This window comes from Balaenoptera physalus (assembly GCF_965194825.1).
Source record: "Balaenoptera physalus genome assembly, chromosome: 1".
Taxonomy (NCBI): Eukaryota; Metazoa; Chordata; class Mammalia; order Artiodactyla; family Balaenopteridae; genus Balaenoptera; species Balaenoptera physalus.
The window spans coordinates 96,052,018-96,077,792 of record NC_138882.1 but is presented as its reverse complement, the minus strand read 5'-3'; the positions used below and the strand labels follow the sequence as shown (position 1 = coordinate 96,077,792).

At 48.5% G+C, this 25,775-nt stretch overlaps 1 protein-coding gene across 9 annotated transcripts in view; it reads right to left on the bottom strand.

The window, feature by feature from the left end:
- Positions 1-6,241: 6,241 nt before the first annotated feature.
- The window catches only part of SYT6 (synaptotagmin 6), a 72,878-nt gene continuing 53,344 nt past the window's right edge, over positions 6,242-25,775 (bottom strand). For 5 of the 9 annotated variants that reach the window (XM_082459393.1, XM_082459390.1, XM_082459391.1 and 2 more), the window contains exons 4-7: positions 19,504-19,624; positions 14,780-14,951; positions 13,417-13,567; positions 6,242-7,830 (exon numbers count right to left, since the gene is read on the bottom strand). In XM_082459393.1, coding sequence (XP_082315519.1) covers positions 7,759-7,830; positions 13,417-13,567; positions 14,780-14,951; positions 19,504-19,624 — 516 coding nt within the window. In that variant the 3' untranslated portion in view covers positions 6,242-7,758. Of the gene's footprint in view, positions 7,831-9,491; positions 9,560-13,416; positions 13,568-14,779; positions 14,952-19,503; positions 19,625-25,775 lie in introns of all 9 variants that reach the window. The other 4 variants (XR_014262873.1, XR_014262875.1, XR_014262874.1 and 1 more) reach the window with 2 other exon arrangements.

Genomic DNA, 25,775 nt, shown 5'->3' with positions numbered 1-25,775 from the left:
GATGAGCCTTCATTCATGGAAATGAGTCCAACTGAAGTTCTTGAGTGTTCTGGAACTGAGTGGGCAGGAAAGAGAAATTGGGCTATAGGGTTGAGTTTGGTCAGCAGGTTGGGAGTTGTGCCAGGACATTTGCAGTTGTGGGAGATGACTTCTACAGAAACTTGGCAAGAGTTGAGTTTAGTGTAAAAGGTCTGGTTAGCTGGTTTGAACTCCATGACTTGGTCCTGCACCAAGGATCACAACATGTTCTTAGAAGTAGGAACCCCAGAGGTGAGGATGAATTTGTGGACAGATTGTCAGCAAATGGCATTTGTGGGTGATTACAGTGTCCTTAAGAGTTGGATCTCTATTAATACTACCCAAAGCAATCTACAGATTCAATGTAATCCCCATCAAAGTCCCAATGATTTTTTTTTTTTTTTTTGGGAAATAGATTCATCCTAAAATTCATATGGAATCTCAAGAGACCCCAAAGAGCCAAAAATAATTTTGAAAAAGGACACAGTTGGAGAATTTACACTTCCTGATTTCAAAACTTACTACAAAGCTATGGTAATCAAAACAGTGTGGTACTCCCATAAAGACAGACCTATAGACCAATGAAACAGAATAAAGAGCCCAGAAATAAACCCTCACATATATTGTCAAATGATTTTCAACAAGGGTGCCAAGATCATTCAATGGGGAAAAGACAGTCTTGGCAACAAATGATGTAGGAAAAAACTGGATATCCACATGATAAAAGAATGAAGTTGAACCCTTACCTCACAGCCTATACAAAATTTAACTGAAAATGGATCAAAGACCTAAGTATGAGAGGTAAAACTATAAAACTCTTAGAAGAAAACACTGGGGGAAATCATCATGGTATTGGATTTGGCAATGATTTCTTGAGTATGGCACCAAAAGCACAGGTAACAAAAGAAAAAATAGACAAACTGGATGACATCAAAATTAAAAACTTTTGTTCATCAAAGGACATGATCAACAGAGTAAAATGGCAGCCCACAAAATGGGAGACAATATTTGCAAATCATAAATCTGATAAAGGATTAATATCTAGAATACATAAAGAACTTTTAAAACTTAATAAGGACAACAGCAAAAATTCAAAAATAAGCAAAGGACTTGAATAGACATTTTTCCAATGAAGATATACAGAGGGCGAATAAGCACATGAAAAGATACTCAGTGTTACTAATCATTAGGAAAATGCAAATCAAAACCACAAGATACCACTTCATACCTATTAGGATGCCTACCATCAAAAAATCAAAAAATAACAATTATTGGTGAGGATATAGAGAAATTAGAATCTTTGTACACTGCTTGTGGGAAGGCAAAATGGTGCAGCTGCTATGGAAAACAGTATGATGGTTCCTCAAAGTATTAAAAATAGAATTACCATGATACAGTAATTCCACTTCTGGGTATATGCCCTCTCAAAATTGAAATCAAATCAAGGACACGAAGAGACACTTGTGCACCTACGTACATAGCAGCATTATTCCAATAGCCAAAAGGTGAAATGTCCACTGTGGATGAATAGAAAGCAAAATATGGTACATACATACAATGGACTATTACTCAGCCTTAAAAAGGAAGGAAATTCTGACACGTATTATAACATGGATGAACCTTCAGGACATTCTGCTAAGCGAAATAATCCAGGACGAAGAATAAATGTCATGGTAATTCCCTGGCAGTCCAGTGGTTAGGGTCCCACACTTCCACTGCAGAGGGCACAGGTTCAATCCCTGGTCAGGGAACTAAGATTGAGCAAGCTGTGCAGTGCAGCCAAAAAATAAATAAAATAAAAATGAATAAACATCATATGATTCCACTCTTATGAGGTACCTAGAGTAGTCAAATTTACAGACAGAAAACAGAATTATGGCTGCCAGTGGCTGGAGAGAGGGAGTGGTGGGGCTGCTAAATAATGGGTGTAGAATTTCAGTTTTGCAAGATGGAAAAAGTTCTGTGGATGGATGGCAGCGATAGTTGCACAAAAATGTGAATATATTTAAAGTCACTGAGCTGTACACTTAAAGATGGTTAAAATGGTAAATTTTATGATATGTATATTTTACTACAATTAAAAAAAAAAGGCAAGAGCATAGCTGAGGTGGAAAAAAAAGAGGTGGGTCCCTGCAAATGTGGGTGAAAATAGACTAATGAGTCAAGTTACGTTTAAGCACTTTGGATTAACTTGTTATGAAGAAGCATTTTATGAAGCCCTTGATTGATGTTTTTGTTCATTAGCATTTTCGTCGATCAGCTTCACTTGGGGACGCCTCCATTATTATTCACATCACTTCTGCTCTCCTTGACCTCTAAATGTTGATAGGTCCTGAAGAACATCTCTTTGAGACTCTCCTTGTATTGGCGTGGCAGCGTCAGCCTCCTGTCTTCACATCTCATTTTGGTGTGTAAGCTTTCTATAAATTAACATCTCATGCCTGACCTCTCAGCCAAGCTGCATGTTGGACTGCAGCTGCCTGCTAGACATCCCTCCAGCATCTCAAACTCAGCTGGGCCCAAACTGGACTCATCAGTTTTTTTCTTGTTCTGCTGAGTTTCTGGTTTCCATGGAAGGCACCATCATTCTTCTGGTGCCTCAAGTGTAAAGCCAACAACGTTGAATCCCGTTTCCCTCTCCCTTCTTCCAGATTTGCTCAGCTGTCAGCTCTGTGGTGTTTTCCACCTCTGATCACCACATCCTGTGCATGTGCCCTTGTTTCCCTGTGCACTGCCTATGCTAGCCGAGCCCTTGGTCCACTCTCGACTGGACCGCTGCAACTGCCTGCTGGTCTCTTCGTCTCCAGTCTCTCCCAATGGGCTTGCCACAGCTGTGCGGGGGGTGCAACTGTGAACCAGCCAAAGGAAAGCCAGGGAGAGGCCAGTCCTGTTCCCTGAGCTAGAAGATCAGACATCAGGATAGGGCTTACTTCAAAGAGGAGCAGAGCAGGACAGGACAAATCATAAAGTCCCGAGTGGCTTGTTGCTGAGAAATAGCCTGAGGAGGTGAGACTGGGTAAGTGGATGAGGTGTGGTAGCTGGACTAAGTCTCAGATTCAGGCAAGTCTTGAAGTTCCAGGTGATCAGCCCTTTTGGGAGCAGAAGCCAAGCCTCCAATGAGGGGTGGGCAGCAAGTCTGTTTACCAGTGGAGGCAGCTGGCAAGAAGTAGGCGGGGGCCAGGGTAGGGGAAAGGAGCGCTTCTCAGCCAGAAGTCCAGCATTCTGTCTGGGAAGACCAGTGCAAGCAAGGGGGCGGTGGTTCTCAGGGGCCTCCTTGTCTCCCCTGGATGCAGGTGGCTTGGCAGCCCTGGGAATTCCTCAGCTCCGGGTCTTCATGTGTACGGACCCCTCAGCCTGGAATGTGCCCCCTCCTCACAACTTCCACATCCCCAAGTCCTACCCATCCTTAAAAAGTCTAGATCAGGGGCCCCTTTTCCTTGAGCTGTCATTCAATCTGCAGAGCTGTGGTATTCTTTCTTGGACTTCTGTAGCCTTTTATTTCACCTCCCTTCCTGCATTTACCACTTTCTACCTTGGACTAGAGTTATTTATGTTACCAAGTTACTAGACTAAAAAGCTTTTTGTGGGCAAGATTCAAGTCTGAGGCTAGCACAGGTGTGTGGCCCAATATATAGCTGTGTGACTCAATGTACAGTCCTTGATTTCATTCGAAAATGAATAGACCACAGTCTCCCTTTATTAGTTTCTCGGAATCAGCCCTTCAGTAGCTGTCACACTTCACGGGTCTGTGAAGTTCACTGTGGTCCTACCAAGTCCTGATGACCAAATATTTCTACTTCTTCTTCCTGTGGGATCTTGAACCCCTTATGTTTTGGAGGCCACATGAGTAGTTCTGGGCAATGAACTGTGAAGGAAAGTGGCATATGTTCCTTCTGGGCCAGAGCACTGAGGCCAGGATGAGACCCTTCCGAGTGCTCTTTACCCACCCTCGGGCGTGGCAACTGGCAATGTCTGAGATGTTGGCTGCTCTGTCATCCTGAGTTCCCCTGAATCAATCCGATGAGCAGAGCCCCCCCTTGCTGACCTGTGATGAACATCTAGCATGAATAAGAAATAAGCCTTTGTTGTTTTCAGTCGCTGAAATCTGAATGTTGTTACTGCTGTATAACCCAGTGCAGCCAGCCAGACGCATTTACCCTGATGGCTGATCTGCTCTAGATGTGACTAGCACATCATCAGATCCTGGCGGCTGGTGGGTGACCTGATGGGAAGTCGAAGCAAGAGGAAGCTGCATCTTTGGGCAACAGAGTGCTTCTCTCAGCAGTTTGGCTCCCTTGGTGTCATGTCACTGTGGAGTGTCAGTAATTTAGATGCAGATGTGCAGGAAGAGATAGTACCTTCCACTCTCTACTCTATGGGTTGCTTTCTAAATTAATTAAAAGCTGGGGGTGAGCAGAGAGGATATTCTATTAAGTTAGAATGTTTTTGGTTTTGTTTTAATTTTTGAGTCTGCAACAGGATTTTCTCAAGCTGTGTTTTATGAGAATTAGCAGGATTCCTCTCCCGGTAGGCGAAAGCATTGCACTTTCCCAGTATGAGTGTGTGACCCCTTCCCTAGAGAAGCTTCAGCATCTGGAGTGGCTGCTTGTTGAGCTGAACAGCTTAGAAAACAGCAGAGCCCCGTGTACCAAATGCTCTGTGAGCTACAAACCTGACAAAACACAGGTGGATTCCAGCCTTCCGGGGTACACAGGTATTCCTTGGGCAGAATAAAATATGAACAAGCCCTTCCACTGTACCTTGATTGAAGGGAAGTGGTTATCTATGTGAAACACAGATTAAAAATAAAAGCTTTCCAGTGCCCTGTGTGTGTGCTGACTGCTAAACCTCAGGAATGTACGATGGTAAGAGAAATGGGCAAGAGGAGATTTAATTGAATAAAAACTCCAGGCTGTGACAAGGGTGGGAAGACACAAAGCAGTGATTAACAACATACTTTTTAAAATGACGATGCAATTAATCGTATCCTGAGTGTAAGGGGAGGGGAGGGGAGAAGAATTCTTCAGCCTAGAAACAGTGCTCCATAAAGGGAACTTTGCACTTTCAAAAAAACATCGATGTACAAAAGGCCCTGGTTATCATGACTTCAGCGAAGCTCACATCAGCAACCCAAGAAAGAGGTTACTCGTGGCAGAGGAAGCTGACAAATGACTCAACCTTGTATTTCATTTTATTCTGCAACTTGTAATCATTTTATGCTCATCTTTGAGGGAGAGAGATCAGGGTAGACAATGAAATGGGCAGAAATTCAGGTTTCATTCGTGCTTTGGGTTGAGGACTAGTCTCCCCTGAGGATGCTGGAGGCGGGGGTCCAGGAGCTGAGAGCCTCCCTGGGGTGGGCTCCCCAGCCTGTAGACATTTACTAAAACTGCCGTAGCGGGAGTGGTGGCAGTTGGTCAGGGTGGTGTGGAGACTAACCGTAATCTGCTCAGGAAATGATTTTTCACAGCCACTGGGAGGCTTGCTCGTGTGAGACTGCTGCTTGGACATAAAAGGGATGCCTAAGAGCAGTGACTCTGCCGTGATTCGCGCTGATCCTATTCCCTCCTCCAAAAGGTTAGAGCAGTCCTCCCCATCTGCCTACAGGTTTGAAGATGACAGCTGGACATGCATTTCAAGCTCACTTCTGGAAGGAACCCCTCACACTAATTTCTGGGCTCCTTATGACGCTGGAAAGTCAAAGCCCCCTTCATAGTTGCAGGACCCCCCAGCACCTGCCCAATGATTGAGATGGCCATCTTGATGGGGTCATTCTAGAGTCAAGAAACAGAATGAAGTTCATGGCCTGTTGGAAGTCTTGTCATGACCTTGAGTTTTTTCTTCTCTCAAGAGAACATCCAGCCGCAAGACCACTTGACTGGGAAGGCCTGTCAGTCACAAGACATTTGGGGAGAAAACTTATCTTTACACCAATGACACATTAACCCCTAGCCTAAAGCTCAGTACAGGGTGAATTCTCAGTTTATCTACATTTTTTTAAGATGAAAACTTCTTTTGCCACAATACCCTGTTACCTCCTGCCCAATCTGGTCATTTTTAGGACTTAGAAGACACTACCCAAAGTTATATCAGCACAGAAACTTCTTTTTTTAAGATGAAAACTACTTTTGCCACAATATCCTCTTACCTCCTGCCCAATCTGGTCATTTTTAAGACTTAGAAGACACTACCCAAAGTTATATCAGCACAGAAACCTGATAACTTGGCTTAAAACAAGGGTTACTTTATTGAGTTGCTGCTCCTAAAGCATGTGACATATGTAAAGAGTGAGACACAAGGTGTGTGAACAGTTTTTACGTTCTTGACCTGCCATTGTTGAAGGAAGTGTTTCTTCAGCAGACTTGCCTCTTGCCAGTCACACACACAGCTCTGGAAATTGGCATTTCACAGCCACAAACTGAAGTGAAAACCCACCCACACATCTACCAGGGCTATACAGACTGAGATGGAGCAAATCAATCTAGTCCTAGGGGGTTGGTGGGAAGGCCACTATTAACTCAACAGAAATATACAATTACAATACAGAATAGTTCAAACATTCTTTTTTCCTAAACTGAACTTGACCTACGGTAGAGATCTAAAGAAAAAAAAAATCCTTCACTACCACTGAAACAAACAAACAAACACTGAAGTCCTTAATAATCTATAGAACTAAAGTTTAAGATGAACATTGTCCTAGAGTCAAGGGGGCTGAAATAGACTTAAGCTGACTTGGTTTTAATCAAGAAGGTACTGTTCATAAAAAGATAGACTACACCTATTCCTTGGATTTCAAAACTTCCCATTCAGAAAAGAACATTTCATGTAGTTTTTTCTTTGATCTCTTTAGGCATTTTAAACAGTTGCTTGATACTTCATGGAACTATAAAGCTATGTATAACGCAGAAATCATTCCAGAACATATGTGCTTCCTTTTTTTTTTTTTTTTACAATGAAGGTTGTTTTTGAGAACAAAGATCTTGTTTTCAAACAAATATGGTCATTAACTGTGGTGCGCCAGAAAACATATGGCATGTTCGTTTCAACAGAATCATTCCTAAAGAAAGTGACTCAGTTCCCATGAGGAATCAAGACATGTTCAATTCAGGAGGAACGTTCTGGAGGACTGGGAGCGAGGAGCCCTGCACGACCAGCTGAAGGTTCACAGACAGCTCGAAGTGCTCCCAATTTCAACATGGGACCAGGAGTCCACATCTCGGTTTATGTCACATCAGCAAAGAGCTTCTAAGAGTCGTAAGTAGTAGCCTTTGTAAAGGCTCTTCGCCAGATTTGCACCTTCCCGAAGCCCACTTAACAAAGCAGCCATTGCCCATCCCACTTCCCTCTCCTCCAGGGTTACGGAGGTCAGTGGAGACACAAAATTTCAGAAACTCAAACCACCTCCCCCTCAAAGATGACTATTTTACACTGTATTTAATAGAACCAATGTCAGGGCTCTCCCCTCTTCTTTTTTTTTTTTTTCTCTTCTTTTCTTCCTGACAGCAGATCCATAAAAAGTGAAAGAACCAGAAAAATATCACCTTGGGAGACAGAAAAGACTAAGACAGATCTGACCACACGACGATTGTCTCGGCCTTGACCTACATGGGGCAGCTAAGACTCTGGAGTGAGAGGCGCTGCCCCTACTGCCGCCGCTGCACAACACTGTGTTTAGACGGTTGAACAAGTGCAAAAAGAACCCTGCTGAGTCTCGTTGGTGTGGCCCTTCCGCCGTGCAGCTCAGGGTGTCGGAGGTGGTTTCGGAGACGGGCACGAGCTCTCGCTGTCGAAGCTGGCGGCTCGGCCCTGCCACTGCGGAGAGGAGAAAAAGCCGCTTACCCGTTGCCAAGGGAATGTACATTTCAACTTCTGAAACTCATCCGGCCCATGCACTGAATTCACCCTTTCCCGGCTTTTCATAAGCTTTCGTGAATTTTGCTGTTAGCCATGCAAAAACGTAAGGAGACCAGCTTTCGAGCTTCTAGTTTGGAAGGCCTGATTTTTAGAAAAGACCTGCTGCAGAGATAATGAAAGCTTTCTTTAGCGTGTGGAGTGCATGCGTGCAGGTGCATGTGTGTGTGCACGTGCGTGCGTGCGTGTTAGTTAATGAGGTGCTATGACCGAACCATTTCTGAATGCTTCAGCCATTTTTCACGCTGAAAATCGGACTCTGTTAGCAGCGAAAGAGGCCGTCTGCAGAGTATGCCCTTACTGCCAAGATCCTGCAATCATGAATTCTTAGCAATTTGTCTGGGAGCTGTTCGTACAGCTAAAGCCCTGATCTTGCTTCAGCGCTGGGCTCTCCTCTTCAGTCTGAGTGCTTCCCGGGGGACTTCACACTCAACTTGTGAAGAGGTGGGAGGAGATGGCAGCCCCCTGCCCTTTCGGGTGCCTCCACCTTTCTTTTCCTCCCTCTCCTGTCTCACAGGCTGCCACCCCCTCAGCCCGACTCTAACCCCTCTGAGAAGATGGTGATGTAATGAGGTGTAATGGAGTGAGGAGAGGGCTGAGGATGGGTGACCCGCGCTTGGGCCATCGAACCCTTCTTTACATTGAAAAGCCAGGCAGAGCTGGAGCGATGTTTTCTGGACAAGGATCTGACCCTGTGAATATTCTAGACCCGTCTGGTGACTGTATAACTTCAAAGCATGTCAGCGTCCACTGCTCCCCCCATCCCTTCTGTGAGCAGAGAAGACGCAATACTCTCCTAGGTGCCTGCGGGACAAGGTTCCGGGGAGAGAAGTTAGGTACGTGGGTGAGATGGCCTTTCTGAAGCTGAAGTGCAGCCCCTTTTGCTTCTCATGGGCTTTTGGGGTCTCCATGTGGAGGGATGGGGCTGAGGAGAAGTGGATTACACCTTTGTGTTATGTGTAGGGGTAGGATGGGAAAGGACGCGGTCCCTCCTCCACCCCCCACCTCACAACACAGCCCTTTCTAGACAGAGCCGAGCCACTTAAGGATTAGACCATCCCTTCCAGCATCTCCTGTGGGAACCCACAACGCAGAGGAGAGACCCAGACCTGCTGATCGCCTTCATGTTCCTGGCTCTTAGGAAAGCCTCTGTTACCTGTCCCTGGGCTCGTTCCCTCATGGTCCCTTAGTACCCACTGGACAGGCCAACCTGCAGATCTTTACAACTGATCAAAGGCTGGACAGGCAGGTATTGATGATCACCATAACGTGACCTGGGCCTGAGCAATCTTAGCATGCGAAACCCGAAGGCAGGCCTGGGGGATCATCCAGGCTAGCTCTCTTGTTCTTGCAGATAAGAAAACCAAGATACAGAGGAGTCAATGCACAGCTAGTTAGGAGCAGAGCCAGGATCTGAAGCCAGGTCTCCTAACTCCATCCACACTCAGTGTTTCCTCTGCTCCATCCTGTGGCCACCTTTGCACCTGGCCACACCGGGAGAAGAAGGAGACACACGATGGAATAAGAAACCTAACCTCTTTGGTGCCATACCAGGTACTTACTCCTAACTCCGGTGGCAGTCTCTCTGCTTGCAGCATCCACGTGAGTGAAATCACAACCGAGGGTTTCCCTGGTGAAATATTTTACATAAATAAATGCCTGGTTTTTGAGCCCACTGTGACTTCTGACTCAAGTGTTTCTTAACCAGAAGGTGACATAAGATGATTACTAATGCTTTCATTTAACAGATCTTCATTTTAGAACTTCTACTTTTTCTGTTACAACCTTTAACGCCGGTGAAAGGTACATTGTAATTACTGGCTTCTCCCCTGGGTAAGCATGCCTCTTAAACAACCTGATTGATAGGCCAGCTCAGAGGAGAAAAAAAGAAATGGCTACACAGGTACATCTTTTTTCCTTTATATAATAGCTCCAAGAGAAGTCCCACGGAGCGTAATTGTTTATCCAGGACAAATGAAGAAGGCACACTGGCTCCCCTGCCAGCCCCTGATTTTTCCTGTGAAGATAAACAGAGGGAGGAGATGGGGGTTCCTGGACAATGGGAAGATGAATGGTTCCTGCAGGCTTATCATAGTGGCTCTGGAATAGCAGTGAATTGGTCCCCCGCACACCAATGAGGATGATTATTCCAGGGCGGCTGTGGTCCAGTGAGATCTTTTATTGTTCTGAAATGTGTGACATTCCAACAGAGATCTAAAATCTCTGGCAGATGATCTGAATTTGACCCTTCATAGTAAACCGCCTTGGAGAAGATCGCTGGTCAACCTGGGCTCTGTGTGTGGTAACAGCGACAGCACGTAGCATTGGGCAGGAGTGCTGAGAGGAAAGAGGCCACAGCCTCTGCTGGGGACGGATGCTCACTGTGGCTTAATCAATTTTTATTCATGAAAAAATCCCAACAGGGAAAAATACCTTTTCAGTTAATTTGTTCCTTCAGCCTAATTTTAAAACCCCAAACAAACCAGCCAGTGTGGTGCCCTCTGTTCTCGTTAATAAAAAAGAAATGATCACAGCACTTGAAACTCCTCTAAGAAAGGTGGAATATAAATATAGTGCTTTCTAGATATGATGCCATTTATCTTCCCAGGAGTGGGAGAATAAGATTTTTGTATGTATTATACAAACGAGAGAAACAAGTTCCAGGAGCAAGGTTCTTGCTCAGTGTCCAGAACAGGACCAAAAAGAAGGCAGGAGCTCTAAGGATGATTGAGATGATAAATGTTCAAGTACAATGCATCACATGAACACAAAGCGGGTTTACTTAATATTATCCTAGTGGGTTTTTAGATGCATCCCTATAAAGGTACTTAAACTATGGATGCTAAAAGTGTAGGTACACATTTTTACAAATTTGTACTGAAGAAATCCTAAGTTGCCAAGGTGAATGTCATTTTCAGCTTCTTCATACAGAGAAATGATCAGCTGAGCAGAAAATGGAAGGCCAGGGAGTGGGGGAAGGGAAAGTCTCGGGAACTTGGTGTGCGAGGTCAAGAAAAAAGTAAACCCAAAGGATATGAATCAATTTATTCTCTTTTCGTTTTCCATATACTGTTACTTTCCCTTTTCTGTCTCATCAAATATTCATTTTCAAGGGCTTGGTTCTACTTTATCTTTCTTTTGTAGTCTGGACCTGTGAGTCAGAGTTCTTAAAGAAACAGGACTTGAAATCAATTATTTGGCTTAATTAGGTGGTATTCATCATGGAGAGCAATTCTGGGGCCGAGCCCCAGCCCCCCTGTGCTACCCTGCACCTCATCCCCATCTCCAGCCACTGTTGGCTGGTTACTCCAGTCTGTGTGGCCAGACTAACCCGGTAACAGCAATGGATTATTGCATCTTCAAGGTCAGAAAGGCGATGCAAGATGTGGGCTCACCTGCCACCTGTCGTCCTGTCATTTTGGGCCAGAGTTTCCTAGAAAAGCTGAGATGGGAGGAGCCCACCCCCTCATTTTAGCAACCAGGAAACTGAAGACCAGGTGGGGCAGTGAGGTGCCTGAGGCCCTGCAGCCCATCAGAGGCCCCTCAGCTCCCATTCCTTGCCCCTGCCCCACGCCATCCTGAACGTTTTAGTATACTTATTCTATCCTTAAATACCTGCAAAGGATTTTAAAAGGAGGGGTGCCACACCCCCTCCCTAGACTGAATCAGCCCTGCAGTCGGTGAGGCGCTGGATGCCCGCTGGCTGCCTCCTGTGTAGGTGCAGGCTGGTTGTGTGTACCCCACCCACACCCTGCAGAGAGAGCCTTCTGGAAGAAAGGGGAGCCCAGGAGCTGAGGGGCTGGCCTCACTCATTAAAGCTCCACAGCTGTGGTAAAATCAAGGCAACCACCGGACAGAAATGTGAAGCCTCACACTGCGGGCAACAGGTGCCAGCAGGCTTGACCACCCTGAGAGGGAGGAGGAGCTGGCAGATTCTCTGGGTTTGCTGCCCACACCTTTTCTGTGTCACAGAACATGGGGAAGGGGTTACTCTGTTTTTAAGCTGAGGGGCCATGTGGCTTAATTTTTTTATTAGTAGATTGTCCAATTTTTATACAACTCTCTAGACTTCCTGGCTTGAAACCTATTAAAATGAGTGAATGATCACCTGGCTTTCTAGGATATGGGTGGAAGTAACAAGATGAGGTTTAAAACTTGCTTGGCTACCCCCATGTCCCAAACCATTTAAGAAAAAGCAGCCATAAAAAGAAACGAAATTGAGCTATTTGTAGTGAGGTGGATGGAGTTAGAGTCTGTCATACAGAGTGAAGTAAGTCAGAAAGAGAAAAACAAATACAGTATGCTAACACATATATATGGAATCTAAGGAAAAAAAAAAAAAGGTCATGAAAAACCTAGTGGTAAGACGGGAATAAAGACACAGACCTACTAGAGAATGGACTTGAGGATATGGGGAGGAGGAAGGGTAAGCTGTGACAAACTGAGAGAGTGGCATGGACATATATACACTACCAAACGTAAAATAGATAGCTAGTGGGAAGCAATGGCATGGCACAGGGAGATCAGCTCGGTGCTTTGTGACCACCTAGAGGGGTGGGATAGGGTGGGTAGGAGGGAGGGAGATGCAAGAGGGAAGAGATATGGGAACATATGTATAAGTATAACTGATTCATTTTGTTATAAAGCAGAAACTAACACACACACACACAAAATCATCTTGAAAATGGAATTGCACAGCAAAAAAAAAAAAAAAGAAAAAGAAAAAGCCGGCCGGAGGACCACCAAGGTGATAAACGGCAGGATGGTAAATTGGTGCCGTTTGGTGGAGGTGGGGCAGACTGTGTCACTGGAAGGAACATTTTCTTTGCAGCTGAGAGAGCAATAACTAGCTCAAGATTATGCTGCAAGTTGGAAAGGTCCAGGGCTGGAGCCCAAGTCTCGGGACTCCCAGGCAGTGCTGTGTCCATATCTGTTGGGATCCAGCTGGAAACTGGGCCACCTTGAAGCCACACTCTCTTCTCCAACAATGGGGAGAAACAACATTCACGAGGGTAGGATCCTCTCTCTGGCCAGCTCCATCCACGCGGTGAGAACTGCCCCAGGACTGTCTGGCTAGAGCCTCAGGGAACTTACTGCATCGACAGGGGTAGAATTTCTTGCCAAGTTCTGATCTCACCCTCTTGGGGCTCTCTCTGAAAGGACTGACTTGGCTCAGGGGCTTCGTGGAAGCATTCCGGGCCTGGCACAGTGAGCTGCTGGGAAGGCTTCCTCCAAGTTTTTCTTTTCCATTTTGAACTCAGTGTCACTTTCAATATACTCAACATCAAAGGCTTTTTGTCAAGCCGTTTCCCACCATCTTCCCCCATTTCCTTTCTGCCTGTTACACCCTGGGTGAGAAGCGTGTACACCCCCACACCAGCGCCCCCCAAGGACACAAAGGCGAGGTCTCGCAGCAGCCAACTGCCATTCTCCAGCCCACGCTGCCATGCAGCAAACATGCCAAGGGCCAAGCGCGACCTCACCCACCTCTTTGAAGGATTTCTTTACCTCCACCAAGGAGTGCCAGTGTGCGATGGGCTTCCGCGGGTATGCCAGCATCTCGTTCCAGTGGTCCCTGCCCAGGCCTTCGGCATTGATCCCCACACGACAGACTCCTATGATCTCGTTGTGGCCCACTCTAAGGGAGAAACAAAGGGCCCGGCATCGGTGACCAGACATGCTCTCAGAAAGGGAAGTCCCACGGTCTGGGGCTCAGCCCCACAGGTCTAACTCAGAATGCTGAGCTCTGTAAACAGATGCTTGGCAGGGCCTCAGGGTGCCAGCGGCAGTGAAATACTGCCCAGCCTCCTTGGGTGGACATTGGACACAGACAGATGAGCAAAAGGTTCTAAACTTGTTTGGAATCTCAGGAATGGTGGGCAGATGGCCTGACTTTGGGGGAGTGGGAGAGTTTAAGTCTCTTCCTTTATTTGACTCAACGAGCACTTGAGACATTAGCGCTATTGGGAAATAAATCAACCTGCTCTGAGTACCATTTCTCCATACCTAGCGGCTGTGATGTGATTTATTCACTCAGCAAGAACATCAGTCATCACTCACATTTGTTCACCCAGCATCTACTATGTCCGGGAACTTGTGCTAAAGATCCTGGATTGAGGCTTTACTGCATGTTTTTTTTCTCCTTCAGTGAAAGTGACACCTGGAGAGAAGGAGTCACAGTGGCTGAAGTAGTTGGAGAATGTGTTGGAGCCAGCCTTGATGGGGATGCAGGATTTGGAAAGTGGTAGAGAAGAAACACATACAAGGTGGAGGAAATCAAGTTGGATGGATATGCCAGGTCCAGATCTGGGAGATCTTGAGAGTCCAGGGGAAGAGCTTGTCCAGACAGCAGGGGCCATTGATGGTTCTTGAGAGGGGCAGGCCCAGGAACAAAGTGGTCTTTTAGGAAGGTGTGCCTTGGTGTGTTGGCTGGGTTGAGGCAGGAAGTGATGAAGGCAGGGGTCAGCTAGGAGGCTGCACAGACATCCCCAAGTGGGAGTGGTAGCAGCAGTGGAAATGGAGAGGATGAGGGGAGGGTGGGGTGGGCGGGATTCTAAAGGACAGAGGCCAGATGGAGGAATGGGAATAGTCGGGAGTGAATTCAGGGAAATTGATGGGTGGGGCAGCCCCTGATGGAAATGAGCCCATTGGGAAGTGAAGCTTGAGCTTCTACTTTGGGAGGGAATCCATGCTTTTCCTCAAACTCCTGTACCCTCCTTGGGTAGAGCCAGATTCAAGACCAATGAGTGTCTGAGCCATGAACCACAAGGTCCAAGGTCAAAGAGCCCTGTGCTGCACTGGGGTGGGGACGAGGGGCAGGGGATCGTGGCCCTCAGGGACCTGTACCTACCGATCATAATCCATAACCGAGATGAGCAGGCTGACTTGATCCATATTCTCCGGGGGAATGTCAAAGATGATGGCCTCATTGTAGACGGGGTTGAGGGTGTTCTTCTTTATGGTGGTTTTCTTCTTCTTCAGTCTCCGCCCATCACAAAGCAGGGACACTTTGACGTATGGATCTGTGCCAATGGGGGCGGTGAGAAGGGAAGGGAGTGTGTCAAACAGATGTCCTTAAACATCATGTGCAGCAGAAGGATGGAAGCCCCAGACCTACTGTTATTCTCAGATGGTATCAGTGGGTTGTTAAAATAATTAAACCACCTTGTATTTATGTAGCACACCTGTCTCTGCGGATGCTCTGTGCTTGATAAACACAGAGTCTTTGGCGACCTCAGGCTTCTTAGGAGACTGCTTAACGGACTTTCACTAATGGGGAAGCTGGCCCCAAATCAGACAGGATACTTGCCCGTGGGTATGCAGTTCACGGCCCTAAATCTCAGCTCCATGGTGGCTGGCTGGCTCCAAAGGGTGGGGAAGCTGAACAAAGGCACTCTGTTCCTTTCACCTACTTGGAGCCTTTTCTCTGGGGGGTCTTGTCAGCATTATTAACCAAAGCATAAAGTGGGTAAAAATAGAATCGATGACACCCGAGGAGTAGCGATGAGACAGAGTAAATGAACAGCGACAGTCATGATGCTTGTCCGGTCCTCCCTACCTGAGGACAGGACTATGGTCTCATTGTCCCATCAAGCTCATTTCCATCCGGCATCAGGGAGGGGGTAGGAGCCCTGCTCTCTGCCTCCCTGGAAGCTGTTTCCTGCCCACTCTGGGTAGTGGAGGAGGAGGGGGCCGTGGCCGGGGGAGTGAGTGAGGCAGTCTCCTGGGACTCAGGGTGGCCGGCTGCCATTTCATCTCTCAGTGGGATCTTGGAGTCTCTCCAGCCCTAGAGGAGATGTCTTTTTACTGACCTCCCATGTGCCTCCCATCCTTGTCTCTTCTTTAGTTTTCTGAATGGTATTTCATGGTCAGCTTCCTACCCCGAAATTTTCTACTCATCCAAGTGAAGTGACACCGATTGTATCTCATCGCTCAGGTGTCTCAGTCACCATCATAATTGTTATTTATGCTGCACAACTCAAGAAACGGGAGGGCAACTCACAGGTAATAACAGCTTTTGAGACACTGATGTGCTGAGACACCTGCTTGTCCAGAAGCCAGGGCTCCTGTGACTCTGTCAGGAGGTGCGGACCAAGCAGCCGCTCCCAGCTCCTCATTCACAGGCGTATGGCTCTAACTCCTGGGCACCCAAGTACCCAACGAGGCGCTCATGCTCCCCGGGGAATTGTTCGGGTGGCAGAAGAGGTGCACAGCTTTGGGGAAGCTACAGAGAGCCGTGACATGGGATCAGAAACTCAAGCCTTAAAGGCAGTTCTGTAGATGCCCACATGTGCTGCGGACTCTCCAACGTGACAGCAGCAGCTGTGCCTTAGCCGTGGGGGCACTTGGGTTTATGGGGGACCTGGGGAGACCATGAGGTGTTTAATCACCCTGCTGTCTCTGACGACCCACTTGCAAGAGTTCTCTCTCAGGAGGATGTTCAGTAAAAACGAAGGAGGAGTTCCTAGATCTGCTGTGAGATAGCTTTCTCATGTCCGCAACCTCCATTCTCTATGGATACGCCCTGGACAGTGTTTAGGTCCAAGCAGATGGGTGGGATAGCTACCTCCGAGACCTGTTGTTAACTTGGCAACCTCTATGCTCCTGAAGTGTGAACATTGCCTTGGAAAGCGTCTTCAGGCTTGAGGCTGCCCAAGTGCTGCCTCATCCCCTGCCATGCCTGTTTCCATACACGCCCACAGCGGAGCAAACCTCCATGTTGCCAGGCTTGGAAAGATGTGACAGAGCCATCTGTCCCACGGGCCACTAGGCAAATGCCTGATGATTAGCTGGGAGAGACTCAGCTTCCTTCCCCACCTCTAGTCACTCGTATGAGGCATATCTAATTTATAAAAGTCAGTGGGTGTTTCCCTTGAAGGAACCCATGCTCTCACCATCATCCAAGAGGCTAAGCAGAGAGAGGACTCTTCCTTAGGGTTTTTGCTCTAGGGCAGAAGCCTGTGCTTCTAATGGAATGCTGGCTCCAGATGACCTTTGAGGCCCTTTCCTCTCCAGCAGCCTATGATGTTTACGCAGCTGAGAGAGGGGACACAAAGACCAACAGTGTGTTTCAGCCTCCTTGTCATGAGGGCCATCATAGTTCAGCATGTAGTATGTGCCAGGCACCACGCTAAGAGATTTACACATATCATGTCATTTAAACTTCATGTCAACCCTATAAAATATTCATCATCCCCCTCTTATAGATAGGGGAATTGAGGTTTGAGAGATCAAGAAACTTGCCTAAGATTTCAACTTAGGTCTGACTCCAAAGTTTACATTTGTAACCACTAGACTCAAAGCAGTACGGACCAGATGTGGCAGAGGTGGGTGTGTTTACTCACTCACCATCCTTTTGGGGTATACTGATCCTTATTATTATTTTGTATTATTTTTTATTGTCATGGTTCTAGTGGATAGGCTTAAAGAATTGATTCACGACTAGTTTAGATCAAGGAGAATAGGAAGATCCTTGGTTTTAGAGGTCAAAGTCATATAAATCAAGAACAGGCAATTAATGGGCTCCATCCACTCCCTAGTTTAGTCCAACATCAAAGCAGTCTGGGCTGAAGGCAACCTCAAACTTATCCTCCAAAACAGGACATGTAGTTTGAGAGGCCCCTGGCAGGTGTGTCCCCACTGCATCACCCTCTGACAAAGTTCTTTATCCTATAAATTCATTCATTCATTCATCATTCCATACAGACTTATTCAATGCTTATTGTGTCCCCTGAACTGTCCCAGACACTTGCTTACCTCAGTGAACAAAATAGAAATCCCTAGCAAAAAGAGGACCCCTGAATTTTCAGAATCAAGCTGAGATTTAATACCAGATTCCAAACCCAGGTAGAAAAGACAGGCAATCATGAGAGGGAGGTTAGAACTTAGCGTGAGAAAAGTCTCTCACCTCCAACCCTCTGATGTGGAACAGCCTTTACGATTACCTTGGCGGCTTCGCTGTAAGCCCTCTCTCTAGCACATCAATTTAATTACACCAGAGGAGATAGTGTGGGGACTTGGGTAGCAACATCCTATTTCCTTCAGCAGTCTTGAGAGTCCTCAGTGAATTTCCGTCCCTGCACACACTTATTTTGATATTAAAATGAAATCTACGTTGGTTGTATTTTTGGAGGAAGCCAGCTTCCTGCTGCCTAAGAGCTTTGCACGTGTCGGAGGAGGTTCTTTAAGCCGCGCACCACATCCTGACGTGTGGTGGTAGCTTCAGTGGAAGGAGAGGCATCAGGGCAGGCGCTAGAGGCATTGGGTCAGGCGCTAGAGGCATTGGGTCAGGCGCTACCTGGGGCAGCTTTTGGCCTGGAAGGTATGAGTGTTGCAGAGAGACAGTGCGGGCTGAGAGCAGAGGCTCTGAGGGCTTCAAAGCCACAACTGATACACCTTACTTCAGCGTTTCTTGACCACCCTTCCCTGAAACCTCATATTTCAAGGCCTAATATCTCATCTTCTTCCAAATGCACCAAGTTGGGCCTGGGCCCAGATGTTTTCAGCTAGACGGTCACCTCTTTATGGCAACTGTGGTTACACTAAGGAAATAATTAATGAGTAAAAGGAAAAAATCTTCCATATACTCCCAGCCAAGTTCAGAGGCACCGCTGGCGTGGATTTATGTTGCTAACTGGAATCTCCAGAAGAGCCTCTTGGGTAGGGGTCCAGGGAAACAAACCAAGCCTTTCCCTGCATTTGCTACTGAGTGCAGCCCAGGCTGTTCTACGTGCCGGCTCTTGGGGACGCTCTACCCCATCCCTTGGGCTAACTTGAGCCGACACGGGGAAGGAGGCTCCTGGGACTCCTCTGTTATATCAAAACTCAAAAACCTTCTCTGACAAATGACTTGCAGAATCGTGGAAAAGGATCAAACCTCTGACACTGGGTCCAGCCTGCAGGCTCTGAGGCTGCATCCAAACAAGCATCTCCTCGGTTGCTAGAAAAGGACTTCTTTCTCCTGCTGTACCTAGCAGCTCTCCTGGTGCTGAGACAGAGGCCCAGAGCCCTGCAGGAAAACCTCACATACAAGTGCACTTTGCTTTTCAGCGCCTCTGTTCCTTTGACTCAGTCTGCAGGGCTGCCGTCGCTGCGTAGACCTACAAACACTTAAGACACTCAAACTTGACATAACCCTTAGAAGTACTGAGGCCTCACACAAACTAGAAAGATGTTCCTTAATTTTTTTCTCCTATTTATTTGCTTCTTATTCTCTCCATCCTCAAAGAGAAAGAATGATAGTAATAGCTAATATCTACTGACTGCTTATTATGTGTCTGGCACATTTCTAAGCATTTACGTGAATTAACTCATTTATCTTTAAAGCAACCTGTGTAAGTTTTTTTTTTTTTTTTTTTTTTTTTTTTTTTTTTTTTTTCTGATCAGGAAACCAAAGCATTACACCACAAGGAAGAGGCAGAACTGGAATTCAAAGCCAGGCCATTTGCCTGCAGGGCCGTGCTCCTGTTCGAAGAATACTGACAATTCTTCCCCCTTCTCTCTGAACATCTTTCCACGTCCTAATATCTAGGCTGCTGGGAGGCCACTTGGCAAGCGCTTGGGTAGGAGAGGTACCTGAGTAGCCTGTGATGTCCATCGCCTTGAGGTTCCGACATTTGATCACAGTGAGGGTGAGCCTGCCTGCTGTGGGCAGGTAGCAGAGGGAGAACATGATCTCTCCCAAATCCACGCTTTCCTGCAAAGAAGCAGACAAGAGGGCAGATGAGGGCCACACAGCTCCAGTGCAGCTGCAGGGCCACTCCGGAGCCCAGGAGAAGGCTCTCTGAGGGAGAGTGCTATGTCTTTAAGGCCTGACGTTCTGGCCTCTATGCTGAGAGTCACTGGGTATAAAAGGCAACGTTGGCTCTTCAGCAGAATTTGTCCCCTTCAGTATTCCTTCTGAGCTCTGATCAGACTCTGGTCCTGGTCCTCCCCCTCCTGCTTTGGCCTCACCTGCCCTACCTATGCCCTTTGGCTGCAGCCTCCAGACCACCAGGCCTTTTGGGGTCCAGCCCTATTCTCCAACTTAGGCTTCTCAGTCACTGGACCCCTTGACTCCCCATCCTGCCTGGCCTGGGGTCATGACAGTATTCTGTACAAGACCCACTCTGGCCATCAGGGGTCCCCTCTCCCCACATATCTGGTTCTAGCTCTCAGCTCAGTCATTCTTTGTGAGTCCCTCTGCTTTGGCAGCTTCCTAGCCTCTCCTGAAACACATCTAGCACTCCAACTTCCAGGCTTCAGTGTGGAAGCACAGGGAATCAGGACCTGCCCAGGACATGGTGCTGACCAAGAAGACGTACACTCGTCATTTCAAGTTTGTGCCAGGTCTTGGATCCGCTTTGTCCTTAAATGTGGTCATGCTTCAGAAGTGAACCCAGCATGGAGCACACACTCTGCTGCCTCTCCTGCCCCTAGAATCATCATGACCAGGGATCCCAATCCTAGGAAGTTTCTGAGCAACAGGGAACAGGAAAACGTCAAAGATGGTAAGCGTGTCCAGCTGTAGAATTAAACAGCACCCTGCTGGACTGTCTCCTCTTCCTGCTCCACGCCTGGTGGAGGAGGGTGCTGTCACTGCAAAACCTCTCCCTCAGGCTCTGAGGCTGGTGTGGGGCTCCAAGCCATGGAGATGTTTCCTCTCTTAAATCTCCCAGACCCAGGGTGGAAGAAGAGGAGGTCGGGGTTTGGGGTGGCTCTGATTTCAGATGCAGATATCCATTTGTTCACTCATTCAGTCAGTCAACAAGTAGTAATTGAGCACCTGCTATGTGCCAGGTGTTGCTCTGGGTACTGGAGATATGGAAAAGAACAAAATAGACAAAAATCGCTGCTCTAACAGAGCTTACATTTTAATAGGGCAAAGGACAAGAAAGATGGTAAGTAAGTTGGTAAAAAGGATCAAGGAGAAAAAAATAAGGCAGGGAAAGAGGATATGAAATGTTCATGGGTGAGGCCATAGTTGTTGAAATTTTAGACAGGCTAGCCAGGGAGGCCTCCTGGAGGAGGTGACTTTTGAGAAAGAGAGCAGTCAAGGGTGGCTCCAAGGTTCTTGTCCCTTCTCCTCACAAAGAACCACCCTCTACTGGGGACTCCGAGACCCCTGATACTTGGCTTCACCTGGAGAATAACCCGCCACCCCTTCCAGAGCCTGTGGTCCCAATGCTCTCCCCTAGGTGGCACTGATACCCACCCTTTCCCTAGCCCAGGATTTGTCCTTTTTTAACCCCCTGGTGAATCAAATCCCAGGAGTAGCTGGTGAATCCTCCCGGCTCCCTGGGTGAAGAGGTGGAGGGGGCGGGGGTATTGGGGGTGGGTGTGAGAGGTGGAAGGGTGGTGTCTGGCTGGGGCAGAGCTGGACACACAGTAGAGAGAGCTACCCCACCCCCACCCCCACCCCAGCACAAGAGCCAAGACCAACACCCACGAGCTCCTGTGCCCCACGAAGCTCTTCTGTGATGGGCAGCTCCACCTCTGAGGCTCACAGCCACTGTGCAAGGCAGGGTGCATTGTCATTATTCTTTCCATCTCACAGAGAACTCAGTGTTTAAACTTGGGTGTAAAGGCCCAACCAGGCTTGCGTGGCTGGTGGGAGACACAGTTGGACTCTTGACCCTTAGGAGAGCAACGCCCTCCCAGCCCACCTAGGGAGCATCTCAAGGTAACCCTGGCTCCTCTAGACCTTAGACCACAACTTCACCTGTTCTTCTGTTTGTATTTGCTGAGAACCTGCTAGAGGCACCATGTTTAGTGGGGTGTAACCGGTTAAAAGAAGGCACCAGGATCTCCCTCTCCCTCAGGGAGACACAGGAAGTGGCCCGTGACAGGTGCTGTGGGTGTATGACTGTCCCCTCATGCAGCAGGGGTCGGGTCAGCAGAGCACCTGGCTGAATGTTCCATCTCTGGCGGGGGCACCGAGGTACAAGGAGGCCCCCAGCTCCCTTTATTTCCTTGTAGCTCTCCAATCCTGCCCAGACTTAGAGAAACCCTTTCAGACTCAATGACAGGAATAAGAACCAAGGTTATTGCATGCGTACCAGGCGCCAAATCCTTTGCTAAATTATCTCCGTGAGTCTCACCACAGCCCTGTGAGCTAGGTGATCTTAGTATCCCTACTGCACACAGGAGGAAATGACTATTTGGTGAAGTTAAGCCTTTCATAGGCCAGCACTGCTGCTTGCACGCTCTCAGTGGCTCCCCTTGTTCGGCTTCTGGAATCAAGGCCCATCTTCCCAGCTTGCATTCCGAACCCTCAACAACTGGGTCCTGTCTTCCCTCCTCCTGATTATTTCTCTCTATTCCTCTATGCCAACCCTGTGCTCCAACTGGCTGGTATATCTTTGGTCCCTTTGGCCAAAATGCCTCCTCCTCTTATCTTTGCTTGGACAATCCCATGCATCTTGTAGGGCCCAGGGCCATGCCCCTCACAGGGATCCTTGCCCAGGGTCCAGCCCACACAGAGCATATCTCCCCTACACCCCTGCAGCACTTTCTGTCCCTGAGCTGCTCACAGGGGTTACCGAGTCCCTGCCTTGCTGCAGCTGGGCCCTCCCATGCCGTCCAGGGACTGGAGGCCCCTTAGGGGCAGGGGCTTTGCTTTACACCTGCTGTGCTTCAGGGGTGCCCGATAGCACAAGAGGAGCTACACACATGCCCGGATCATGTTAGGGCCCTGGTAAGGAACCTGGAAGCTCCTAGGGCCCCCCTGTGAGGGGGGTGAACAAAAGGCTGCTGTCACCGTTTCCCCACATGGCTACTCTGGAGCCTTCGAAGGCTGTCTTGTCGCAGGAGTCTGAGCTGATTGGTTTGTGAGCTTCGGAGACTTGCCTGGGGATGTGGGAGATCCCTCGGGGTGAGCGGAATCACCTGGGGCGCTATGGGCTGCCCTCACGGATGGCTCCCTTCAGGGAGAGCACTGACCCAGCGGGCCCCCTCCTTTTTTGGTAGAACTGTGGCAGCTGGGGGAACTCGTGGTGCTGAGTCTGCAGCGAGGTTTGGAACCCCCCACCCCCATCCTGGTCCCTGCATCGAACAGTGAGCCCCAGCCTCCATCGTTGGGCCCGGACAGGCCAAGGGAGTGAGCCCATATCCCCCTACGACTTGGACGCAGAGAGGAAACTGGGGCCGGGGAGCCCGAAGCCCAGTCCAGGACCTTCGGCTGTGGGTGGTCGGGCCTCGCTGGACCTGATGGCACGATAGCTGCCCTTGGCTCCGTGGATCAAGGGGGGTATTAATTCCCCTGCACACGTAGGCAGGAGAGGACGGGTTATTTGATAAAGGAAAATAAATGGGTTACTTTTGAGTAAATAGATGGAGCTAAGCAAACAGAGTCAGCACCTCCTGGTTGCCACCTTCCTCTCTGCAAAGCTGGGCCCAGCTTGACCCCATGGGCGGCCTTCCTGGGTTCTCTCGGCACCACCCCCTTTCTCAGGGGGTTTCAGCCCCAGATCCTGTGCACCTTGCCAGCCTTTTATCCTCATTAGGGATGTTCACGACTTTGGCTTTAATAAAACCAGGGGTGACCAGGGGCTGCAGAACAGCCAGCGTGTTATTGCTTTCATCTTCACCCTCTGTCAGGGGAGGCCGCCATAGGGCCCCTGACTGGTAAGGAGCTCCCTGGTGCTGGGGAGGTCACTGCTGTCCAGAAAGAACCAGAATCCAAGTTGGCCCTCTCGACTGCTAACCCAGGGGCTGACAGGGTGGGTCTGAGCCCAGTAGCGGCTGGTTAGCGTCTTGGTTAACGCTTGCAGGGGGTAGGCCTGCAGCCAGGATGTCGGCTCCTGGAGCAGTCTGTCCTTACATGCACGCAGCCTCTCAAGCTACACTGCCGCCCGTTATAGTAGCACTCTCCCCTGGCTGCAGTATCCAGGCGTCTGGGCAGGAAGATTTGTAAAGGCCCATCTATTGCACCACACTGCCCTTGCTGGCTCCCCAGCTGCCCATCTGCAACAGCTCATTAAAGCACTTCTCTCTCCTTGATGCACTCACACAGCCCTAGGCATAGAAAAAAATGCCTATCCGTGGACTGCCTGGGAAAGAGCAGTGAACCACAAGTCAGGAGACTTGGGCATTAGTCCCTCCACCACTAACTAGCCCAGAGATGTCGGGCTCATCATTTCACATCTCTGGGCTTCGGTCTGTAAAACTGAGGGCGTTGCACTAGATGCTGTAGCCTTAAGGTCCCTGCCAGCCATAAAAACCAAGCATTCAAACTGGAAAATCCATCGTCAGGCATCATCAATTGAGATGGCCCAAGGATGCCTAACTGGTGTCTGTCTATTACCCACCTCAAGGTATCTAGCAACTTTGTTTTGAAATTCAAAGACACTCATTCCTTCGGTTCCTAATGCCCCCCAAGTGTTTTTTGTTCTTCTCCAGGGCTCGCCTTCTTCCTCCTAAATAGGCAATGAGCGGCGTCAATGCCTCAGCGTCCGTCTTGGGAATCCAGGCTGAGCGAAACAAGAACGACGCTTCCCCATCTCTTAGAGAACACTTCTAGTCCCTTAATCATTAAGTGGCTTGTCTGAATTTCCCATCATCAGCAGAGAAGCATCCGCTACACTTTCGGAAAAGCCACAGGAGAGTAAAAGGATCTCTGAAGCACTGGGCAGGAAGTGCTGTTCAGTTACCCTGGGGCTGGGGGGCTGGAAGAGAGATGGGGTGGAAGCGAGTTTGCCTCCAATGGGTAAAGAAACGGCCAGTGAGCAATCCCTCTGTGTAGGCCTGGGGCTTGGAAGTGGGGTTAGAGGTGAGTCAGATGTGGAGGCTGGATGCCGGGACCGCTCCCACAGCCCCCCAGACCTCTTCAGAGCCCACGCCACGACCGTAACCTTTACCTCGATTGTGGGGATTATATGATGAATGCTGTGTCCTCATTAGATGGTGGGCTCTTTGGGAGCAGGGATAGGGTTTGGTGTTACTCATCATCAACCCCCCACGTCTAGCCCAGGGCCTGATTCACAGTAAGAGCTCAGGAAATACTGGCTTGATGAAGGAATGGTTGAGCCTATGGATTTGGGGTCAGGCCGCTCTGGGTCCAGGTTCCAGCTCTGACGTTGATGAGGAGTGTGGCTTACTTTAATTCTCTCACGGTCTTGGTTTTCTAATCTGTGAAATGGGGCTAATAACAGTATCTACCTCTTAGGACTGTTAAGATTAAATGAGGTAATTTGTGTAAAGTGCTTAGCATAGTGCCTGGCACAGAGTAAGCACTCAGGAAGCATTAGCTGCTATTATAATTATTATAACTATAATGACTATTGTTATCAAGAGTTCACAGTCTTGGTGCAGGGCCAGGGGAGAGAAAGGCACGTGGGTGAGCAGTGGTATCTGGCTTGATCAGTGAGCCCTGGAAGAGAGGTGTGGACAGATGTAGGAGGTAGACGAGGGAGGAATAAACTCTGCGAGGGATTTCAGGGTAGGCTTCCCAGAGGGGGTGAGACTTGGTAGGATCCGGCGAGGTGAGTGAAAGGAGCTGACAGCAGAAGAAGCAAGCAAGCACATTCCAGGCACGGGGTCAGCGGGCGCATAAAGACACAGGGGGCAGGCGCGGAGGTCCCACGTGGCTAGAGGGCAACGTGGACACAGGGTGGGCAAGAGCAGCCCAGACAAGGCTGTGAACAGGGCAGGGCCCACCTTGTCTGCCTCAGGGCCCACACCTAGCAGCTTGCCTTTGACCCTGCAGGTGTCTTCTGCCCCATTTCCCTCTCAGCCCACCGCACCACCCTCCACCCAGACCGCCGCACCAGAGACCATCTTCACGTGTGTCATTCATTCATCACCCACCTACTAAAGGTTCCCAAATACGGGGAGACAGTAGTGGTGAGACAGACGGAGTCCCAGCCCTC